We start from the raw sequence: 20,098 nt of genomic DNA, 5'->3' as shown, positions 1-20,098 counted from the left end.
CATGAGTCGAGGGTATATTGAAAATAGCATATATACCTTCACAAAGTAGGGATAAGGCCTGGTATAAATTGCCTTCCCCAAAACCCCACGTATAAAATTATACTGATTTATTATTATTGTACGAAACAACCTCTCCGTCTTTCCTGGGCAGGGGTAAGACCGCATCATTTTACCCTCTTTAAACCTCACTTATGAAAAATTCTAGATTTTTTGTTGTTATTATTATACGAATAGTGTATATAACTTAAACTCTTTCTAAATTTTTCTTGTAGAGAGAAACTAAAAAAAATAATTTAAAATAAAATAAAAAGACGGATGCAATAAGTATCCGGTAAGTGGACGGTAGTTAGCTGGTTTGAGGTACACAGTACGACCACAAGTGGCTTAGCTCTGAAGAATAACCGGAAATACCGGTTTTAGGGAATGATTCATTGAACTCACCAAATACATTTAATTTGTAAAAAATAACTAAATTCATATCATATATACTACTCTAAATTTTATTTTATATATATAACATGGCCACATACCTATTATGAAGCAAAGAACCATTCTTTCCTTTTTTTTTCTTCACTATCTGACCTTAAATTCTCTCTCTTTTTCCCCTACTTTTGGTGGGGTTAGCTGTTTTCTTGAAAAAATTGGATTTTTTCAACTGGAATGCAAATTTTGGCTAAAGATCAAATCTGGGTTGTGTTTTTCTTGGTTCAAAATCTGATCTTTTTTGCTCTATTTTGTGGATTTTTTTATTCTGAAGAACAGCAGCAGCTATGCCTACTCTTGTTAATTACAGTGGTGAGTTCATTTTCCTTTTTTATGTATTGAAAAAAAAGTTCTTGATTGTTAATTTTTTTAATTAATTCTGTATCTTAGATAAAGATGAATTTTTAGGTTTAGTTCCAATGATTAGTATTTATTATTATGAATATAGTCTATAACTCTGTATAGGTGCATGATTATTGAGATAAATATGAGCATTAATTTACTGTAAATGACAAAAAAGGGAAACTGAATCTATATTAAAAGATGGTAATTTTAATGAAGAAACTGAAAAAAAAAATACTAACTGTTTTGGTCTTTGTATCTATAGAATTAAAGATAGGTAATTTAAGTCTGGATTTGCTCATTTTTAATGAGTTCTCAATTCAGTATCTTGATTAAGGATGAACTTTTAGGTTTACCAATGATTTATTTACAATGAATAGAGTCTATAAATCTGTATAGGTGCATATTGTTGAAATAACATGAGCATTAATTTACTGAAATAGACAATAAAGGAAAAAAGTACAAAAAAGTATAACTTCTTTGTTTGGCTTGTAATCTGAAGCTATATTTAAAGACAGGTAATTTACTGAAGAAAATTGTGGATAAATATTTGTACTGTTTTGATCTTTGTATCTAGAATTGTTTTAACTATCTTATCTGAAAATATGTATCTATTAGGTAGATCTACAGCTTCAATTCACATCTGATAACTGTTTATCTGTTCATTTTTTGCAAATGACATAACTTGGTTATACTCGAAATTTATATGAAAGTTTTTAAAAATGGCTTGACTGCATATTTGTCAATTCTTTTCTTTTTCTAGAGAAATTTTAGTATGCTATAGCATGTTGATTTGAGGGAAAAGAAAGCTGATGATGTTTTTTGCTCTTTGGACTTCAGGTGATGATGAGTTCTATTCTGGTGGACCATTTTGTTCTGCCGAAGTTTACTGCCCTCCTAGGAAGAGGGTGCGCATTAGTAGCCCGTTTGTTGTTGAAGACCGGTCAAAGGATCCATCTCTTGAAATTCTTCCCGATGAATGCCTATTCGAGATCCTCAGACGATTGCCAGGAGGCCGTGAAAGGAGTGCAGCAGCTTGTGTTTCTAAGCGTTGGCTTATGTTGTTGAGTAGCGTGCGGAACTCCGAAATTTGCAGGAGCAAGAGCCAGAACAATCTTTCAAGTGTAGAGGAAGTAAATGGAGATTCAAATGACACAACAATGATCTCTAAAGATGAAGATCTTGAAAAAGAATGTGATGGATACCTTACTAGGTGCGTGGAAGGGAAGAAAGCTACTGATATTAGACTTGCTGCGATTGCAGTTGGAACTTCTAGCCGTGGGGGACTAGGAAAGCTTTCTGTCCGTGGGAGTAACTCAGTTCGTGGTATTACTAATGTTGGTCTATCCGCAATTGCACATGGTTGCCCTTCTCTTAGGGTCCTATCGTTGTGGAATGTTCCTTCTATTGGAGATGAAGGTCTCTTTGAGATTGCAAGGGAATGCCATTCATTAGAAAAGTTGGATCTGAGCCAATGCCCTTCAATTTCCAACAAGGGACTTGTTGCAATAGCAGAGAATTGCTCGAGCTTGACTTCTTTGACAATAGAATCTTGTCCGAATATCGGAAATGAGGGATTACAAGCTATTGGAAGATGTTGCACCAAATTACAGTCTCTTACCATTAAGGACTGCCCTCTTGTTGGGGATCAGGGAGTCGCTAGTCTTCTTTCATCGGGTGCTACAATGTTGACAAAAGTGAAACTACAGGGTCTAAACATCACGGATTTCTCTCTTGCTGTTATTGGTCACTATGGCAAGATGATTGCCAATCTTAATCTTAGTTCACTCCGAAATGTGAGTCAGAAGGGATTTTGGGTCATGGGTAATGCTCAGGGTCTCCAGTCTCTGGTTTCTTTGACGATCACCTTATGCAGGGGAGCCACAGATGTTGGTCTTGAAGCTGTGGGAAAGGGATGCCCGAATCTGAAACATATGTGCATTCGCAAGTGTTGCTTTGTTTCTGACGGTGGACTGGTTGCTTTGGCTAAAGCTGCTGGATCTCTTGAGAGTGTACACTTGGAGGAGTGCAACAGGATTACCCAAACGGGTATCCTAAATGCGGTTTCCAACTGCAGGAAATTAAAGTCTCTTTCCCTAGTGAAGTGCATGGGGATCAAGGATCTAGCTCTACAAACTTCCTTGTTGTCTCCATGTGAATCTCTGCGGTCCTTGTCTATCCGATGTTGTCCAGGATTTGGGAGTACTAGCTTAGCCATGGTTGGTAAGCTCTGCCCCAAGCTGCATCAATTAGATCTCAGTGGGCTTTGTGGAATAACGGATGCGGGTCTTCTTCCACTCTTGGAAAGCTGTGAACCAGGACTCGTTAAGGTGAATCTTAGCGACTGCCTGAACTTGACAGATCAAGTGGCGATCTCATTGGCTAGGCAACATGGCGAGACCCTGGAATTGCTGAATCTTGACGGATGCAGGAAGATTACCGACGCAAGTTTGATGGAAATTGCAGATAATTGCCCATTACTTAATGATCTTGATGTTTCTACGTGTGCAATAACTGATTCTGGTGTTGCTGGTTTATCCTGTGGAGTGCAAGTGAATTTGCAGGTCCTTTCCTTATCAGGTTGCTTGATGGTATCAAACAAGAGCGTTCCTTCTCTTAAAAAGTTGGGGGAGAATCTACTTGGTTTGAATCTCCAACGTTGCTCCGTTAGTTGCAGCGCTGTCGAGCTTCTTGTGGAGGATTTGTGGAGATGTGATATTCTTTCCTAAACCGAAGGTGCATCAAAAAGGGGTTTGAAAGAAGAAGCAGAAAGGCTATTTGGTTCATTCAGCTTCTGGCGAGACAGAACCACACATGAGTGTTGTTTTTTAGCCCGTGTATTCGCGGCCATCTGATACTTCAGTGTCTCGGTTGTTTTCCGGGAGGCTATGGCAAACCACTTTTTTCCAGGCTTCATCAAGTCTAAGCCTGTTTCCGACGTTTTTGGTCTCACATTTTATGGAGACTGCCTCTATCGTGCCATGGTTTCCTGAGAATACAGTCACCGAGCACTGACTTCAAAATTTTCACTCATGTTGTTCCTTGTAAAGCTAGGCAGCTTGAATCATTCAGCTAATACTTCTGTGGACGGATTCGTCATGCATTTTCCTCCTCGGTATGCTACATTGCAGAATCAGACAGTGGTTTCATAGTTTATCATGTTAAGAGAGTCTTTAGTGTTCATGTAAGTATCTTCTTTGTGTATTAGGCTTTAATTGCTTTGTGCAATTCTGTAGTTTGGTGCCTGTTATTCAGGGGCTTGGCCTTACAACCTACCTAGGTTGTTTTTTTCCTTACCAAGTCCTAGTTTTTGATAGGATTATCAGTCCTATTTTTAGCAGGTTTCCTACATTTTCAGATTTGTACACTGCAACTATGTTTTATATAATGAAAGTGGTAGTTTGTAATGAATTGTGTTTGTCTGTTATATGTTCCTTTTTCATTAGTTCTTTAATTTTAGCCACATGATGCTCTATCAACACTAAATATAATGAATGGAACTACTTGTAAGTGCTACAATAACAAGAAGTCCAGTATAATCACACTAGTCGGGAGTATAATCACACTAGTCGGGTCTGGGGAGGGTAGCGTGTACGCAGACCTTACCCCTACCTTGAGGATAGAGATGCTGTTTCTGATAGACCCCGCTCAAGGAACTATTTGTAAGTGCTAATGGTTGTATAAAATGGAGATCAAATATGTCTCAAGATTAAACCAAATCAAATTTGAAACTTTGCTTGTTTCTTGACTATGTTTTTTCAAACAATTAGGAGGATGGTTTGTTTAGTTTTGAATTGTCAAGATCAAGAACTGTATCCAATTGCATGTGGTATCCTTAAGTTCTTTTCAATATAACTAAAGAACTCAACATATGAATCAAGCAAATGATAAAAGAGTTTATCTTGTATATACATCAATAATGTAAAAGAATTCTTACATTATCAGGTCTAGCGGCAGATTTAAGATTTAAATTTGATGAATTCATCGTCCTTAACTTAACTCAATGTACTTCTGAAATTATAGGTTCAAAATTTAATACTCATTGAATTTTCATAATTTTCAGCTTGAATCCTGGCTCTATCTGCCTCTAATTAGGTCACCTAAGTGATATTAGTAACTTGAAAAATAAGAGAGTGAGATTAATAACTTGAAAAATAAAGGAATAATTTGTTGGAACTGGCTAAAATACACTGATAATAAATTCTTTACAGTGTCGGCGTATATAAGTTATGAATACTTGAGAATGTATGAGAGAGTTGCAACAGGCACCCACAACAACAACAACATATCTAGTGTATTCCCACAAGTGGGGTCTGGGGAGGTAGATGTACTCAAACCTTATCCCTGCCTTTAAAAGGCAGAGAGGCTGTTTCCGGAAGACCCTCGACTCAGGAAGGGCAGAGGGGAGGGGCAGCAACAGGCAGCCACAATGTTTGAAATTATCATTTGTGAAATGTCAAAACTTTTGTATTTCATTTTAGAAGGTGGTTGACACTTGACAATTCTTGTTTCCCCTTTCATCTTTCAATGTATCTGCGTATAATGCAGATTCATTGTACTGGACATGTAGGTCCATTTCAGACAATGATTTCAGCGATATGTTTAACTTAAAGTATTTGTGAACTTTGCCTCTTCCTTTTGCTTGTAGTAAAGTCAAAAGTTCTTATTTGGAAAAAGAATAAAAATGTTAACTTTCTATATTTAAAAATAATTTAATTTAAATATTTTATTTTATTTTTAATGAGAAGATCTTATATCCACACAATATTATTAAATGTTCAAAATCACAAATTTCAGAAATCTTATATCACACAAATGTTTGGAACATATTTCCGATCACAAGTTTTAAAAGCCTTTCTTTCTTTCTTTCTTATGTAACATGCCTTATCCTTCACCAACCTAAAGTCTATAGCCCCAAATGGATGATGGCTTCAACCATTATTGCCTACCCAAATGGACCAACATTTGCTGTCAGTGTAATGATCATATATTCTCTTTCTCCTTTAGAGCCAGCTTACACACACCTCGACTAATTTTACGAGTACTTGTTACCTCTAATCAGCATGAATATTAGATAATTTTGTCCACCAAAACTTGAATATATGAGAAGAAATCACCTAATATTTGTATCCAGTGAGATTTGAACCTGAAATCTCATGGTTTTCAATCGACTTTATTGACTATTACGCTCGGGCGCTAATGCTCTTTTGCTCTTGTCAATGGCAACAAGAACCAAAGGAGAAACCCATTTTTATCTTCTTTTTTAAACTACTCGTTCTCTTCGATTCATCATTTTCGAAAAGAGTATTGATCCCTTCATCTTTTTTACTAGTCCTTTTCAACAGGAACTACACAAGATAAAGGCTATTATCTCCTTTCGTGGGAGTGTAGATGTGAGACTAGGTACTTTCAACCTTAAAATGTCATGTGATAAATTTTCTTTTGTTTTCCTCATCTTTGACTTTTGTGGGGATGACAAAGTGTTTATGGGAAGCAATATTGGTTCCTGGGAGGTAAACAAACACTCAGTTCCACACACCACTACCAATGATGCATCCTTCTCTTTGCTGAAGATTTGAGGGTGTGATGCCTTGGTTGGAACACAACAACAGCAACAATAACCCAGTCAAATCCCATAAGTGGGGTCTGGAGAGAGTAGCGTGTACGCAGACCTTACCTCTAACCGAGGGGTAGAGAGGTTGTTTCCGAAAGACCCTCGGGTCAAGATGACGAAAAGAAACACTATATCAGACTATCAGTACCAGCAACATAAAAATCAAGAAATAATGGCAGCAACATAAGAACCAGAATAATGCCTTAGTTGGAAAAGCAAACAAAATATGAAATGATACTCTTTTTACTAATAGCATATAATTAGTTGTCAAAACCATTGCTCGAGCCCGTGATTTACAGATTGCACAGCACTAGAGATATGTAATTGCTATCTTACTGTAAGATATCTCGGAAGTTCACACTTATTTCTATGCAATAAGACCGAGACTGACAGTTAGAAAAGCAATTACAAAGATTTAGAGAGGGTACAGAGGATTGGGTAGGGGAATTCACCACATGATACCATGGAGATACTTTACCAACCCGATGATGAATGTAGCGTGCAAGACAAGGCAGACAGCGAAATTCCAACATCTTCATTACACATCACAATGCTTAGTGATTCTCTTCATTTCCAGAAATCCAGTTCAGCGAGTCATTGTACTAAGCAGAGTAGCTTTTGACATGCCATCCTTTGGTTTCCAAATGACGTCGTCAATTTTCGTGCAGAAGGTTTTATAGAACTGCAAAAGCACAGTAACAAGGGCCCTGTAAGCAGTTCCAAGCTTCATGGAGTTCCTTAAAGAAACTAAATATAAGAATTGTAATACAAGCTATAGTGAAAAACTAACTAGCAAAAGTTGAGTGTAGAAGCACACCTTGTGATATTCAAGGGTGTCCCCAGCAGCTTTTCTAACATCAACCATGAAAAGGGAGGGAGCTACTTGGAAAACCTTTACAAATTAAAGAAAGAGTTGTCAAATGATAATAACAAACAGCAATCTTGTATTGAATTAGTTTATGGAGCTTGAAAGTTACCTCCATCACAACAGCAAAATGACCAGCCTTATTTGCCGTTATCCCCTCAATTCTTGTCTGCAATAAGCATAGTAGTTGAAAATATAAACACCCATTCAATAAAATGGAACTCACTCAAGGCTATGTTTTGTGGTTTAAAAACATGATCTTAGAACCACAAAAGCCTTAAAAGACCTCAACCAATGGCAATGTCTACCTACGAGTATCATGATACTAAAATATATCTTATGTGGCAAAGTTATGATTTTCCTCCTGATAAAAAACAGGTAAAGATGAATAAGATGAATTCCCATTTTCTTTGATGTTGGTTGCACAGGAATTGGGACAGAAATTCAGTGTATGGAAGGAAAAGGGAATTATTGTTGATAGATAGTGGGAAAATGGTGGAAGATTGCTGAAATCATAGTTGATCAGATGGAGAACTGGGCTATTCATTTACAACATTGCTTCATACTGATTCAATTTCTTGAATAAAAGAATCACTTGTCACTGAATTATATGGAAATTTTGAAATTTACCTTGTAATTGCGTGTGTGGACCTTAAGACCCAATGACTCTGCGGCTGCTTCAATCGTTGCAATGATGACTTTAGCAGGTTGGCGGGAAACAAATCGAGTTTGACGCTTGACATAATCCTGCAAAAAAAAAAGTCAATTGTGCTTAATTATAACAAGTTGGTCGCAAAACCTTTTTTAACAAAAGATGATGTACTATACATGTCAGCACTTTTAAGTTTGTAGAAACATTAGCCAACTCACTCCCTATAATTATAAGCTATCCAGATCATATCTGACACGTTTATTTCATAACAAAAAAAAAGGGACATGTTTGATCGAAAATTGGATTTGAAATGGTTGGCATAATGTAGCATTGGGTCTGACTACAAGAAAAAGGGGAAAAAGATATGACAAAAAGCGGGAGAGAAATTAACCTAACTAAAAAATTAAAGAAACAATTTACATCTCCACCAGATTCCCTTCCTTATCCGAGAAATGAAAAGCTCAAAGGAAGAGTCGGGACAAAGAAAGAGAAGAAACAGGAGAAGTGGAGATGAAATAAAATCTGCCGAACTTTGATTTGGTTTATTTTTGGTCCATGAACTAAATTAATCATTGTACCTGACGCCTGTCAAACAAGGCAGATAGATTCAATCCCTGCGATAGTGTTATTATCTCAAACGCATTCATTACCAAGGGGCCACTGTCACTATTTTCAGATTTTTCACTTACAAATGCATCCTGCGACAATTGAAGATAGAGCATATCAAAACCTAGAATGGAGGAGAACAATGCAGTATCAGACCAAACGCTTCAGTTGATCTATATCCAGAATATACAATTTATCTTAAATTTGATCATCTCCTTATCTAGTTAGCATACTAAAAGCTTAAGTGTGCAAGGATTCTACCTCAATGTCATCGAACACAGCACGGACATCATCAAGATTCACTACTTCGTCTGCTTTAGCTCTAACAGGCACGTAGTTTTTCCGGAACCAAGGGTCTCGTCTTATCCCTTCAATCTTGATCCGCTGCATGTACATGGCTCTGATTAACATAAATCACTACGAAAACACCAAAAGGACTCTTGATTCTGTACCAGTTAAGCTGAGCTTTCTCAAATTAATGTAGAAGATGAGAAAGGAAAACATTTTTTATACTGAAAAAGTAGCAAACGAGTAGATGGCAAGCATAATACATTTCTCACATTTAAAATGACCTTAAAAAGGATCTCTATAACCAGTCTGAGAGATTTGGAAGGGTTTTAATCCATGTTGAGCAACGCTCAAAAAGTTCATTCAGTTCTAATGAAACAGAGCTTTACCTCTCAACGGAGCAATGTGTCACAATATTTTACATGGTTATGGATTTTGAAGGTTCATGATGGAATATCAAATTTTTGTCCCAGTTTCTTTGTCAGTATTCGATTGGACAAAGAGCTTAAGATGTTAATTTAACTTATTTATCATATTATGATTTTAGAAGAAAAGATTTAAATAATGGTTCAAAAAGTTAGTTTGACGAAGAAACATCACATCAGGTCAAAGTATAACAATTTTGAAAAGTTTAATGAATTCGGATTTTTGAATATTGTAAAAATTATAAAAATGTATTAGTGTCAAATATTTTGGGACATCCCATAACCACTGAAAAATCTAGATGAAGACATGTAGTTGAGAATATTGTATTTAATTCTTATATATTACTGCAGAACAACGCCTTGCAAGTCTGCGGAGTTCTTTCATCGTGGCTTCTCATTCTTATTCACCAAAGCCATCCTAGCTGTTTCATCAACCATGTCCAGTAACTACAAACCTTTTATTCTTGATAAAATTATAAATACAAAAATAGTTCTGCTTCACTTCAGGTAAGAAGTTTTTTCTTTTTTTTTTTTTTTTTTTTTTTTTTTTTTTGATGACCGAGGAATCCGTCTGGGGCCAACCCTTAGGACAACCGCAGCCTTTGAAATTCGGGGATAATAGGCCCCCTCCTCTACCCTTCTTAACTTAAATACCAGGCTTAGTTTACATGGCGCAAGGTTCGAACGTGTGACTTAAGTCACAAGTCCCTCAATCTTTGCTACTTGAACTAAGCCATGGGGACATACTTTAGGTAAGGAAGTTTTCGGTGCAGTTTTGTTAATTGCAGATGTAATGTGCATAAAGTGAACATCATTTAAACCATTAGGAATTTCTTTGGTAGGGGAATGCACTAAGCTTTAGGTGGACTGAAAAAGAAGAAAGAAAAAAGAAAAAGAGACGCAGCAGAGAAGGCCACCGCCACAAATTAGCATGATAGGGAAACTAATAGTAGCTTTACTTTGTCATCTACTATTGAGAATTGTGTTTGATTAACTAGCCTTTTCAGTGATAGAATATCGATTAGAAAGACATTTGAATAATATCTGAAGATTGAAGTAACATTCTCGAGACATGAGACATTTTTGTTAATAAGTCAACTCTTCTAAGTTCTATCAGTCGCTCTCAAAGCAAGTATCTAATTTTATCCCACAGAAGAGGTTAGATTGACAATTTTGGGTCGAGTTTTTTTCACATTGATTATCAAGGTGGAAATCATTAGCAGGACCAAGTTGCATAAGTGGTCTCAATCATGGATCATGGTAGACACAAGAATGGATCTTCCATCTATTTTTTTTTCCTCCAAATTAATATCTTCCAACTATTCAATTATGTCTCTCTATTTAATCTTAGAGCTTAAACTTTAAGGGGCTGTTTGCTATGATGGATAAGCAAAAATAATCCTGGGATAAAAATTTAGTACCACCTTATCCCTTGTTTGGTTACTAATCCTGGGATACGTTATCACAGGATTAAAAATAGTACCGGGATAACTTATACCTGCCAGAAGATGGAATTAACAATCTCAGGATAAAGCAGTAAAATTGACAATCCTAGGATTAATACAACATACCAAACAGTCAATAAGAAATAATACCACGATAACTAATCCCAGTATAACTAATCCTAGCATAACTAATCCTAACATATCTTGTCGTCAAACCAAACGACTCCTAATAGTCTTAAACATACCCCCCCCCCCCCCCCCCCGCATGAGAGTTAGATTGTCATATCTTCCTTATACCAGCACATGAAATCCTTGGTTCCCAGCATCTATCAGTTTTACTTTTTTGGAAAATATCTGTCAAATGTTTTAACTCTGTCCAAAAGGTATGAGCGCATACTCCTTCGCCTGACCAAATCAAACACAAGCATGTCCAAAGAGTGCATGTTTATTCAGATTTCATACTTGATTGAGGTCACCTCAATACACGCCCGTTACCATGTTACATTGTTGCTAATATTCTTTGCTACTTGGTTGCTTTATCTTCACTGTTCCTTGAGCCGATGGTCTATCGGAAACAACCTCTCTATCTCTATGAGGTAGGGGTAAGGTCTGCGTACACACTACCCTCCCCAGACCCCATTTATGGGATCAAACTGGGTTTGTTGTTGTTTGTTGTTGTACTGATTGAGGTCTCCTATATGTTTTTAGAATTTCATTCTGCTACTTCACTTGTGAATATTCCATATTCAGATGGGAAATCTCATTCTAGGTAGCCAACTATCTTCAGATCTCTTCTAGTTCAAGTTTAATGTCATCTGGTTATAATAGATTGAAAAATTAAGTGATAAACAGACAATGCGACACCATAATATCAGAGTTAAAAATATCACTGCACTTACTGTTCGAGGATTTGGATCAATAATTTTTCGAATCAATGATGTTGCACCAGGAGAAAACCAAAATGGACAGGAAAATTCAGCAGCATTGATCTGTTTCAATATCAAAAGCAATAAGACATTTGTGGAGAACGAATAATAACTTTAACATATAGTAAGCCGTGTACAAGAACAAACGATAACTTTAATATATAGTAAGCTGTGTACAAGAAATGTCAGGTCACTTTTAAAACTCCAATCAATCTAAAAACAACAAAAAACAAAGACACAAATATTAAAGAAAAAGAAACACAAGGAAGCTTATTTCTTTCCATGGGGTCTCAGATTCAAATCTAGCCCGGCAAAAAACACTAGGTGATTTCTTTCTATTTACTCAAGCCTTAGTGGGTAGAGTTGCCCGATGCCTGTGCTAGTAAGAGGTAGCAGGTACCTGGTGGAATAGTTGAGGTACGCGCGAAGTGGCCTGGACACCACCATCATAACAGAAAAAAAGGAGCCAACTCATGCAGATGAAGATAAAATTAGAAATATGGAACTACAGTGTCTTGATGAGAGCAGTGTGGTCAATGGCAAGTGAAATAGAGCGTACCCTTCAAACTTCAAGCTGTCTTAGCAGGTGGTGTTTAAAGGTCAGAAAACTGAATAAAGTATATCAATCAATTAACTACACCTCAATCCCATGTAGAAATGAATATAATACATATGAGATGGGGCTGGTCTCTTAGACAAACGCATTATCATTGCTAATACAGAAAAGAACTAACATTGTCCGTCGAATGACCCATAAGTAATCATTAGCACTGTAACTGTATAAGAAGCAAAAGAAAATCATTTACAGATTCCATTTAACACATTACAAATGTGTGATTACTGCATCTAACCTTTGTATACAAGGTATGAAGGTCTGCCTCATCAAATGGAAGATATCCTGCCATCAGAACATAAAGAACGACACCGCATGACCACACATCAGCAGCCGCACCATCATAACCTCGGTTACTTAACACCTGAAGGATTGAGTAAGATTAATAAGCCAACTACAGAAAAAAGCGGTCAAGCTCATTCTAATATAGAAAAACATCTTAAGAAATTAAGATATGTTCACCAATTGACAGAGTCCGGACAAATTCAACTTGGTGCAAACCTCTTATATTACACAATTCGCACAAGGTTATGATGTTACCCAAAGAAAGGGTATTGACTCTAACTGCAATAATTTGAAGGTACATTACTACAGGGCTCTTGAAAGGAAAATACATTCTATTTTCTCTCGCTTGGTGACTAATCAAAAAGCCAATTGACCATGCTAGGTGAAAGGGTTGGCAGTGAATTAAAACGAAGAAAATAAACCCTCTGTTTAGCTTCTTTCTGATTCAAACTCCTTGCAGATAAAACAAATAAGGATGGTACTTATTATTGTGGACTTCGGTGAAGATATATAAGGGAACGGGAACATAGCTGCGAGAACCTTATTTTCTAGTCAATCAAGCTGAAGGATAGGAGGTAGCACCTTTAGGAACTTCATTTTCTTAGAAGATATTGGGAGCTCATATTGTACAAGGCAAAACATGGTTCCAGAGCTGGGTTGTAGCATGGTTTTGGAACTTCTCACATTGCAAAGAACCAATTCTTGCTAAGTCCAGAAAATCCTCAAAGCCAGTTCTCAAATAATAAACCTTCTTTTTATTCCTCAAGTATCTTATAACTGTAGCATTTAGGAAGAATTAAGTGTGATAACGATTGCAGGGAAGAAGTATGTTAGGGAGGAACCCTAAGTGGTAACGGGTAACAGACTCACAACCCTTCAGTAAAGGACCAAAAAAATGTGGAACTGACAAGCACTAAAACTAACAAACTCAGCTTTCTTTTTGTTTCACAATAAACTTTAGCATAGTGTTGTCAGAGCCTCGCTTTGGCAGCTAAGCCCTGAAGCTAGATGCAATACCATCAGAGCACTTCGCGTTGCTTAGGCAGCACCCAGTGCAGGCACCACAACGTGAAGCGCATTCCTCATCGCCCATAGGACTTCATCTTGAAGAGGCAATCATAGCTGGTAAAAGTGATATCTTAATGGTTTAGAAAATGATATGAGTGGATTTCTACTAAAAAGAAAATAAGATTCCTTACGACAAAACTAATTACTAAACCAGGACTAGCGACGTAAAAATACATCATTTCCTCTTAGTTCACAATTTAAGGTATAAGATGCAAAATGGGTTCTTGAAGATAGCAGGCCAATCAAATGAAGAATGAGGGGTTGCATGTATAAAACAGGAGGCAAGCACTCATAATAACTTAAAAGGTCACTGCATGATTCAAACTACATATGGATCATACCTCAGGTGCAACATAATTTGGAGTCCCACAAGTGGTATGGAGGAGCTCGACTCCCTGTTAGAGATTTGAGTAAATGCCCTTTTAGAAGCTCTAATTAACAGGGAAAAGGAAAGAAACAAAATAGCTATACCATCTAATGAAACTAAAATGAGATGCTTCTTACTTGTTGAGGCAATGCACTAAGCCCAAAGTCAGAAACCTTTAAGTTCCCTTGGCAATCAAGAAGCAAATTTTCAGGCTGGAGAACAAGGAACAATAATGGTTAAATGCTTAGGATAGATAATTCTCACAACATATTTCCCAATCAGCAATTGCCAACCTTCAGATCTCGGTGGTAAACACCCTTACTGTGACAATGAGCAACTGCATCTATGAGTTGTTGAAAGTACCGCCTCGCTTCATCCTCAGAAATCCTACCTTGATGAACCTATAAATTGAGCGACAATATTATTGAAGAGGCAGATGAATCACCAGATCTTGAAAATCACACCTTGAAAATTCATTTAGGGAGAAAGGACAAATAAACCACAAAGGTCAAAGTTCCATGAGCTTAAGTAAATTAGTAAATATGGAAGTACCTAAATGGAAACTGGACTACTGGCAATGAACCAATTTATACATAAGTAACCCAACAATTTATATATTTGATGAAGAAAAATTGTAGTTGGTTTCCTATCCATCCTTGTGGACAAAAGCTCAGAAATCAGAACGAGGCTGGACCGTGCATTTCATACCAATTATTCAGGCGTAATGAAAGAATCCTTCTGGATGCCGTACCTCACTGTCTGAGAATAATTGAATTGAAGCTAAATTGTCACTAACAAATTAAGCATTACCAACCGTTATCTCATGCTCAAAATAAGATTGCTAAGATCTAGCTAGTGGAAAAGCTTGACTAGATGGAATTTTTTACTTACTTGAAGGATATTCAGCACACTTTCAACTACTTTCAGTGCGAAGCAACCTATCTCCTAGCTCTCCTCATAACAAACATGGCCCATACTACTATTTATCCGAATACAGAAGTTTTTTTTTTCTTTCTGATATATCAGTCATGCCTCTATTTTCCAGATAAAAAAGAGAGATATCTCAGTCATGCCTCGATTTTCTCATTATGCAGATTACTCCACCAGTCTAATGCTTTGTGAATATTGAATAGGATGCACCAAAGATGTCAGCTGACCACTCTATTATCTATTTCCAGAATCTCCATTAAAGTATCGTGGCCCAAAACTACAACTTTTCCTAGTAAATGAAGAGTATCAATTCATAGAAGCTTGCCATAGGCACGCACAGTAGTTGCAATAATGCCTCAGTCGTGCCTCTATTCTCATTTACAGATATGTTTCCAATCATTATCAAATAGAAAGCTATCAAGTTATTATCACATACAAGGAAAATCTAACAGCAAGTCTACAAGAGTTATTGATTTAATGATGTAATAACCTTATTGAAAATTCTGAAGGAATCTTACAATTTTATCAAAAAGTTCTCCTCCAGTGACAAACTCCTGAATGATATATATTTTTGTCTGGCTAGCTAAAACCTATAAGGAAATACACAAAATCAATAAACATCAGAAACAGCTAAAAGTGAAGAAACAACCACACTTAGTTGGACACAGTAGTACTCGTAAATGTAATATGCATAAATTTGTTCCTTTTACCTCGTGAAGCCGAACTATGCAAGGATGTCTAACAATCTTCATTATAGATATCTCTCTTTTGATCTGGAAACCATCTCAAAGAAGTCAACAAATTAACCAGCCAAAAATGCAAGAGATGAAGAAGAACAAGGACAGTAACAATAATCACACAGACTCCAGAATATGCTCTCCTAACAGAAGACTCATTTTATAATCAAAATCCAATATGATTAAAGCTTTAATTATTTTACACAGCTAAACTGTTGTCAACCATCAGCTTACTGAGGTTTGTATTGTTACTCAACAATAGATGAATATATTGATATTCATTAATGAGATTCAGCTTAGATACCAAACACATTCACATATGTTCAATTTTGACAAGAGATTACCATGGAAAATGTCATGGTTACTCTTGCTTCACATCAGATCAGAAAGGCCTACTGAACAGGGGCAGAGCTAGCTTGTGCCAAGGGGGTTTAATTGAATTCCCTTCGCCGGGGAATTATACTGCGTGAATAAGGCCAAAACAATCTTTTTGGTTATATATGAACTGTTGAATCCCCTTGAAAAGGGAACATTCTATTTTAGTGCATGGGTTCTCAAGAATTGCTTTAGGTCATTCGTTCAGATCCTAGGTGTGACATTTCAGTATTTCTTTTTGAATCCCTTAGAGGAATTTCTAGCTCCGCCACTGCTAATGAATTCGACAGAAGAGATTTGTGAACCCGGACTTCGTTTTAAGAATAATCACTTTTGAATTTGAAATACTTTTCTAATTTATCAAGCTCCACCCTTTAAATGCAGGATATATGAACAGCACTGTTTATCAAAACAAAAAAACAAAGTTTGCAGGATAGATGAAGCATAAACTCGAGAGTTTAAACGAAAGGAAGTATATCTTAGTACCTGCTCAACCATTCTGTGCTTAAGAATGGTGCTTTTCGCCAAGATTTTAACGGCAACATTCTCCCCAGTCTCGGTGTTCTGTGCAAACTTAACTTTGGCAAAAGTCCCTTCCCCAATAGTTCTACCAAGCTCATACTTCCCAAGCTTCCTCTTCACTTTCTTCATCTTTCAACACTCATTTCCCACAGAATTCACAAAGTGAATAACTTAGCTCATCACAAACCTATCAACCATAATCATAATAGAAGCTAATCAATAATCTAGAAACAAGTCAAGTAGATCATGCATTACATGGTTTATATGCACACATAATAAATAAGCAAATTTTCACTTGTAAAAATTATTGGACAGAGTTACCGGGTACTTCTGCTAGTGGATAGTTGCTGTCATACAAAATAAATAAGCAATTTTTCACAGGTTAAAAAAAACTTACAAACCAATATATACATACTCATATGATTGAAAAAACTATATGTATGTATATATATGGAACAACAACAGAAAATATCTGACATTACAGCTGAGAAAATCAGCTGAGAAAATTAGAATTTTGAACTGATCATAAACTTGCAAAAGTACTGTTTACAAAACTACAAAGTTACGGAATTGTTTATAAATCTAGTCACATAATTTAGTCTTTTTCTTTTCTTTTTTGTAAATTTTTTGAATTAAGAAAAAATGATGAAAGCTGAATCTCCACAACAATTTCCGCTTTAATTCATATTAAGATGATTTGATGAGAGAAATAACTTATTAAACTCAAATCAATGTGCGTGCGTGTGTGTTCAAATTAATTATTCATATTTCTATACACAAAAACATACACTTATCTGTACAAACACATTTTGAGGAGTAAAAGAGAGAAATGGTGAATTCGCAGGCGAAATTATTACCGGAAAATGGAGAAGCTCCGGTAGAAAAGTCGCCGGAAAACGGAGAAACCAAGAGATTCAGATCGATTGGGAGCTGAGGTAAATTATTTGGAGAGTTATGAGCTGCCGAGAAAGAAGAAGAAGAAGAAGAATTGGTTAACTTTAACCGCTCAAAATTCTATTTATGTTTGGTGTCTGTCATTTCTCCAAAATATTACTACTCCTTTTGTCCTAATTTATTTGTTGGTGTTTGACTTTACATTAAAAAAAATTTAAGTCTTACTAAATTATAGATACTTATATGATTATATAACATTTATTAAGGTCTTTTGGTATAATAATGGGATATTTCACATATCCCATATTGTAAAATATCCCATAAAATTAGTTATCCCACATTTCTATATGAGATAATTAATATCACTATTTTAGTATAAAAGTTATCCTGAGATTAGTTAATACTTCAAACCAAACATGGGATAAACACTACTAGAAATTCGGGCAAAACCATCCAGAAAAAATCGACCAAAGTTGGTCGGTAATGGCCAATAACCGTCCAAAACGCGACCATTTACGTGTGGATGGTATTTTGAAGGTCGGAAGGGCATACAGACCAAAGTTACCGACCAACTTTGGTCGGTCAATTAAATTCAAAAAAAAAAATTACCGAAAAAACCGATCAAAGTTGGTCGGTATTTTAATTATGTAATTAAAAAATGCACCATCTGGGAATCGAACCGGGGTCTGTACGGTGGCAGGATACTATTCTACCACAACACCATTGGTGCATTTTGTTTTAAGACTGTCTTTTATTTCATTTATACTCTTCAATTGTATTTTCGCATAAAAATATGGGTCGCTTTTATTAAAAAATAAAATTACCGCCCAAAGTTGGTCGGTTTTCTAAAATGACCGGCCGAATTAACTGATCGATTTCGGTCGATTTTTTTAATATTAATTTTAACTTATTTTAAATGAAAAACAGACCAAAGTTGGTCGGTTTTTACAAAATAAAATATTTTCAAAAACCGACCAACTTTGGTTGGTTTTTTTCCCTGTATTTTTGACCGACCAAAATTGGTCGGTGGATCGTGGTCGATTTTTGCCGAATTTCTAATAGTGAAAGTCAATCTCAAACTTTATCTCGAGATTATTATTCTTATCATATGTACCAAACGACTCCTAAAGGTATAATTTAAAAGTTTAAAGTTAAAATAATGAAATATAACATCAAAAAAAGACTAAAAGAAAATTATGACACATAAATTAGGATAAATGAAATACTAGTAAAATATATAAATTGACCTTATTTATTTATTTAAAAATTAAATTAATTATTCGTGTTATAACTTCTTTCTATTTCCTTGTGCTTTGGTGAAGTATGGCATTTTACTTCAGATAGACTTAAAAAAATGACTTATAAATTGAGATAGAAGGACTACATAGTATAATATACAAACGAACCTTATTTATTTATTTATTTAAAAATTTAATTTATTTTTGGTCCTAAATTAATATTTTATTCAAATACCATCATAATTAGATCCATGACAAAAAAAAGATCTATCTAATAATGGAGGACACGTAATCAACTAGTCACAAGTCAGATGCTACACACACAAAAATCACATGTAAGTTTCAATATATAAAACAAATGCAGCTAAAATAATAATCTTGGACTAATCTTACTTTAGATATTCTCTCGTCGACCTTTCTAGAAACATTTGGCCCACTTCTCTATAAAATAAATCTTTATTATTTATTTTGCTTCTATTCAATCAACAAAGAGCTGGAAAAATTGTTTGCTCTCTTTATATTTCATAAGTAAACCTTTTCGAATAAATAATTATTATTACTGTGTGTTGTATATTTTTTCTTTACGATTTGGATCTTTATTGGTATTTTCAAAAGGACCAAGATTGCACCCTATTTGCATGAAAATGGCGTAGATGAATAATAATTCGTTATAAATCTATATCGATAGCGAGTTTCCCAACTAGTCTTATAACGGGCACTAGAAATTTTAAATAATTGTTTGTACAACGAGTTAAATTCACGTACCATTATGGTGATAGCATTGTATTACTTTCGGAATGATGATATTAAGTATTTTTAATAAAAATATTGGAAAACGGTTAAATATGTTCTTGTATTATTTGAAATTGAGTAATTTTTCTCTTTGTTAAATTTTGAGTTAATATCTATGGTCATTGAACTTTTATATTTGTTACTTAAAAGTCATTTTTCTTTTTTTATTACGTAAAAATCATTTAACTTTGTGTTAACTACACAAAAGTCACTTTTCTTTCTTTTGTTACACGAAAATTATTTTACTTTGCTCTAGTTATCACAAAAGTCACATTTTTACTTGAAAAGTCTATTATGCCCTTGATATTATATAAACCTTCATATTTATGTAATACCCCCTATATTATATACAATATAATATATTTTTACCTATGTATTTTATTTATAAATAAAATAACTTAATATTATTTTATTTCTTAATTTTATAATATATTAATATTTAAATTTTTTTTAGATGGAAAAAAATATAATATATTTGTATATTTATTTTTATTACATAATATATTCATATATTCATATGTTTAATTTTTTTCTTAACGTTAATTTTCAAGATATTAGTAGCGTTATAAAATAACTTTTTTCAGCAATTTTTTTTTTGAATTAATTGATCGACCAAAGTTGGTCGGTAATT

General features: G+C 35.1%; 2 protein-coding genes across 2 annotated transcripts; one reads left to right on the top strand and one right to left on the bottom strand.

The window, feature by feature from the left end:
* The first annotated feature begins 523 nt into the window (after nucleotides 1–523).
* On the top strand, nucleotides 524–4,236 carry LOC109211141 (EIN3-binding F-box protein 2-like). The gene is made up of 2 exons (XM_019374641.1): nucleotides 524–795; nucleotides 1,666–4,236. Exons 1-2 carry the CDS (start codon nucleotides 771–773, stop codon nucleotides 3,552–3,554), a joined length of 1,914 nt encoding a protein of 637 aa, XP_019230186.1. The 5' UTR covers nucleotides 524–770; the 3' UTR covers nucleotides 3,555–4,236.
* Nucleotides 4,237–6,661: 2,425 nt separating this feature from the next.
* Nucleotides 6,662–17,582, bottom strand: LOC109211142 (CBL-interacting serine/threonine-protein kinase 24-like). Its single transcript, XM_019374642.1, has 15 exons — nucleotides 17,401–17,582; nucleotides 16,508–16,730; nucleotides 15,620–15,682; nucleotides 15,428–15,499; nucleotides 14,273–14,380; nucleotides 14,117–14,191; nucleotides 13,954–14,007; nucleotides 12,498–12,623; nucleotides 11,620–11,709; nucleotides 8,824–8,946; nucleotides 8,535–8,654; nucleotides 7,935–8,051; nucleotides 7,417–7,473; nucleotides 7,257–7,331; nucleotides 6,662–7,121 (listed from the first exon to the last, which is right to left on the bottom strand). The coding sequence occupies exons 2-15, from the start codon at nucleotides 16,670–16,672 to the stop codon at nucleotides 7,026–7,028; spliced, it is 1,341 nt and encodes a 446-aa protein (XP_019230187.1). The 5' UTR covers nucleotides 16,673–16,730; nucleotides 17,401–17,582; the 3' UTR covers nucleotides 6,662–7,025.
* Between the last annotated feature and the right edge of the window lie 2,516 nt (nucleotides 17,583–20,098).

Source organism: Nicotiana attenuata, unplaced genomic scaffold (assembly GCF_001879085.1).
Source record: "Nicotiana attenuata strain UT unplaced genomic scaffold, NIATTr2, whole genome shotgun sequence".
NCBI lineage: Eukaryota > Viridiplantae > Streptophyta > Magnoliopsida > Solanales > Solanaceae > Nicotiana > Nicotiana attenuata.
Note: the sequence above shows the minus strand (reverse complement) of the source record. Positions and strands in the feature narration are given on the sequence as shown.